This window comes from Verticillium alfalfae, genomic scaffold (genome assembly GCF_000150825.1).
Source record: "Verticillium alfalfae VaMs.102 supercont1.13 genomic scaffold, whole genome shotgun sequence".
NCBI classification, from domain to species: domain Eukaryota; kingdom Fungi; phylum Ascomycota; class Sordariomycetes; order Glomerellales; family Plectosphaerellaceae; genus Verticillium; species Verticillium alfalfae.
The window spans coordinates 1,030,251-1,032,670 of NW_003315026.1; the positions used below are offsets into that span (position 1 = coordinate 1,030,251).

General features: G+C 61.6%; 2 protein-coding genes across 2 annotated transcripts; one reads left to right on the forward strand and one right to left on the reverse strand.

Moving 5' to 3' along the window:
- Positions 1 to 50: 50 nt before the first annotated feature.
- Positions 51 to 1,082, reverse strand: VDBG_08932 (predicted protein; the record flags this gene model as incomplete). The annotated part of the gene is made up of 2 exons (XM_003001090.1): positions 51 to 613; positions 695 to 1,082. 2 exons carry the CDS (start codon positions 1,080 to 1,082, stop codon positions 51 to 53), a joined length of 951 nt encoding a protein of 316 aa, XP_003001136.1.
- A 593-nt stretch (positions 1,083 to 1,675) lies between these two features.
- VDBG_08933 (predicted protein) lies at positions 1,676 to 2,398 on the forward strand (the record flags this gene model as incomplete). The annotated part of the gene is made up of 1 exon (XM_003001091.1): positions 1,676 to 2,398. The coding sequence occupies one exon, from the start codon at positions 1,676 to 1,678 to the stop codon at positions 2,396 to 2,398; it is 723 nt and encodes a 240-aa protein (XP_003001137.1).
- Positions 2,399 to 2,420: the final 22 nt, after the last annotated feature.

A 2,420-nucleotide genomic window follows, 5' to 3' on the forward strand; every position in this document is an offset into this window, starting at 1 on the left:
ACCAACAAATTATCCTACCAGAGCGGCATAAAATCAAAGAGCTGTCTCACCTAGGCTTCATGCACTAGCCAGAACCGTCCCCGGCATGCACGCGTCGAGCGTCCCCTAGATAGTAGCACACCTCGGGCGTCACCGGCGTCGGCCAGCGCGCGGTACTCCCGGTAGGCATCCTGCCTGGCACCGACAGCCTCCTGCAGCTTGGCAAGCTCGACCTGGCACAGATTCTTCCACTGAAATCCGCCGCCGCCGCTGGCAACTGCGGCTGCAGCGACATCCTTGGCGCGGCGGAACAGCGCGACAGCCTGGTCCCTCTCGCCGCGCAGCGCGTGGAGTTTGCCCTCGAGGGTCAGGGCGTCGGGGTTCCGGCCCTCGTCGACGAGAGTGCGGAAGCGGGCGTAGGCGCGGGGACAAGAGCGCTGCAGGTTCTCCGGGCTCTTCCCATAGAGCACGGTGCGGATGATGTGGAGTGTGGCGGGGACGTGACCGAGCTCGCTGGCCGAGTCGAGCATGCGAGACTGGGACTCATGCTCGACCCTTGAGAGGGGGCCAAGATCTGACATGCGGAGTGCCACCTCGTAGAAGTCCTGAGGTTTTATATCGTGCTCTGCCGTGACTGGTCAATACTGTGGTGAGAGAGGGGGGGGGGATTTCGGGGTATGCGAGAGGTGAAAGGCGTAAAGAGGGGAGGGCATACCCTTGGCAAACTCAGAAAGCCAGTGTTTCTGCCCCTGGTGAAGCCCGGACGCCGCGTTCAGAAACTCGCTGTAGATGCGGTGCACTCTTTTGTGGTCGAGGGTGAAGCCTTCTCGGTTTGGCGTCGTGAGCTTGAAGTCGTCTGGCGACCGAGGGCGCACTTCAAGTGGGCGAGATTCTGCCATCGTCTCAGGTCTCCTCCTCGGCGATGGCGATGGGGCAGGCTTCGGCGCGGCCCTTTGACGCATTCTACTGCGATCACTGGAGTACGTACGGACCAAGTCCAGGGGCCTTCGCGCTGCTGATGGCGATGGCGAGCAGCGGCCAGAGCACAGCATCTGAGTAGCGCGCCATGCTGCTCGCCGTGAAGAGAGATGGCGGCAGAGCATTGGGCTACCTGTCCATTCCAGGAAGGGTGTCTGGTGGAGATGGAAATGGCGATGTACAGATGGAACACAGCAGGCAAATGAAGCAACCTGATCAACTTATGTGCCTGCAAAGGTCAGGCAAGGTAGCAGTAGGTAGGTTTAAGGTACCTAGTAGGCAGGTGAGAAGGAGTTGGGGCCTGGGCAAGCGCGATCAAGAGACGACGTTGGAACGGGCAGGAGCAGGGGTCCCCTCCAAGCCAATCACACGCTTCGGATCCACCCCTCGACTCCACCCCCAAAAATCTCACTTGACACTCAATTTTCTAGCCGTCAACCGCGACGACCTCACCTCCTTCTGGAGTATTTTCACATATCAATTCCACGCTCGATATATCATCAACTCGACGGCCGTAGACAGGAGGAACAACGAAAGAACGTGACTCAAAAATCTCTTCCCTCCACCCCGATCCACCGGCCCATACGTTCCCCGCCACGCAGTCACCTCAGGATCCTCTCTTAGTCTGCGTACGGTGAGAAGCTCGCCTCAGCAGCTCAGTCCGGGCGCCACAGCAGGAAACCCATCTGCCTCCTGTCATCATCACACAAACACCAAAATGGTCACCACACGCAACATGAGGAAGCGCAAGTCTGGCGACGCTCTGGACCTAGACCTCGACGCCGCTGCCCCATCCTCCTCGCAGAACAGCCCGGCCGCCGGCACTCCCAAGCGCCAGCGCAAGCTCCCCGTGCGCGCCAAGTCCAGGAAACAAGCGGTCAAGGACGAGCCAGAGGCCGACGCAGAGGCCGAGGACGAGACCCAGGATGCGAGCGAATCCCCAGCCCCAGGCAACTCATCATCGCTGGTAGTTGAGATTCGCGCCAAAACAGACGAAGATGAGCATGGTCTCAGCGGCAGCGCCGCCGAGGACAACGACCAAGACGAGGCCGAAGCCGGGGCCGCCGAGACCATCATTCCCGGCGCCGAGCAGCCTGCGCCTGCGCCTGTGCCCGAGCCCAGCCGCAAGGACACGATCGACGACTCGGACGCTTCCGAAGACTCGGACGACGAGGCGCCCGAGGCCGTCTCCACCTCGGCCGCCGCCGCTGCCGTCTTTGAATCTGCCAGAGCGGCCAACAAGGCCATTGCAGAGTGCGTAACCTCCTTCTGCCCCTCATGTGTGCTCGTCCGACCAGCGCACTCCCTCCAGCTTGTTGTTCGCTTCCCTCGGCTGTCCACCATACTAACACAGCGCCAGGCAACAAAGAGCCCAGAAGCGCAAGCGTCAGCAGCGCGCCGCCTTCCTCCAGGAACAGGCGCAAACCCACAAGGCCGCTGAACCCGCCACCCCGGCCCCGGGC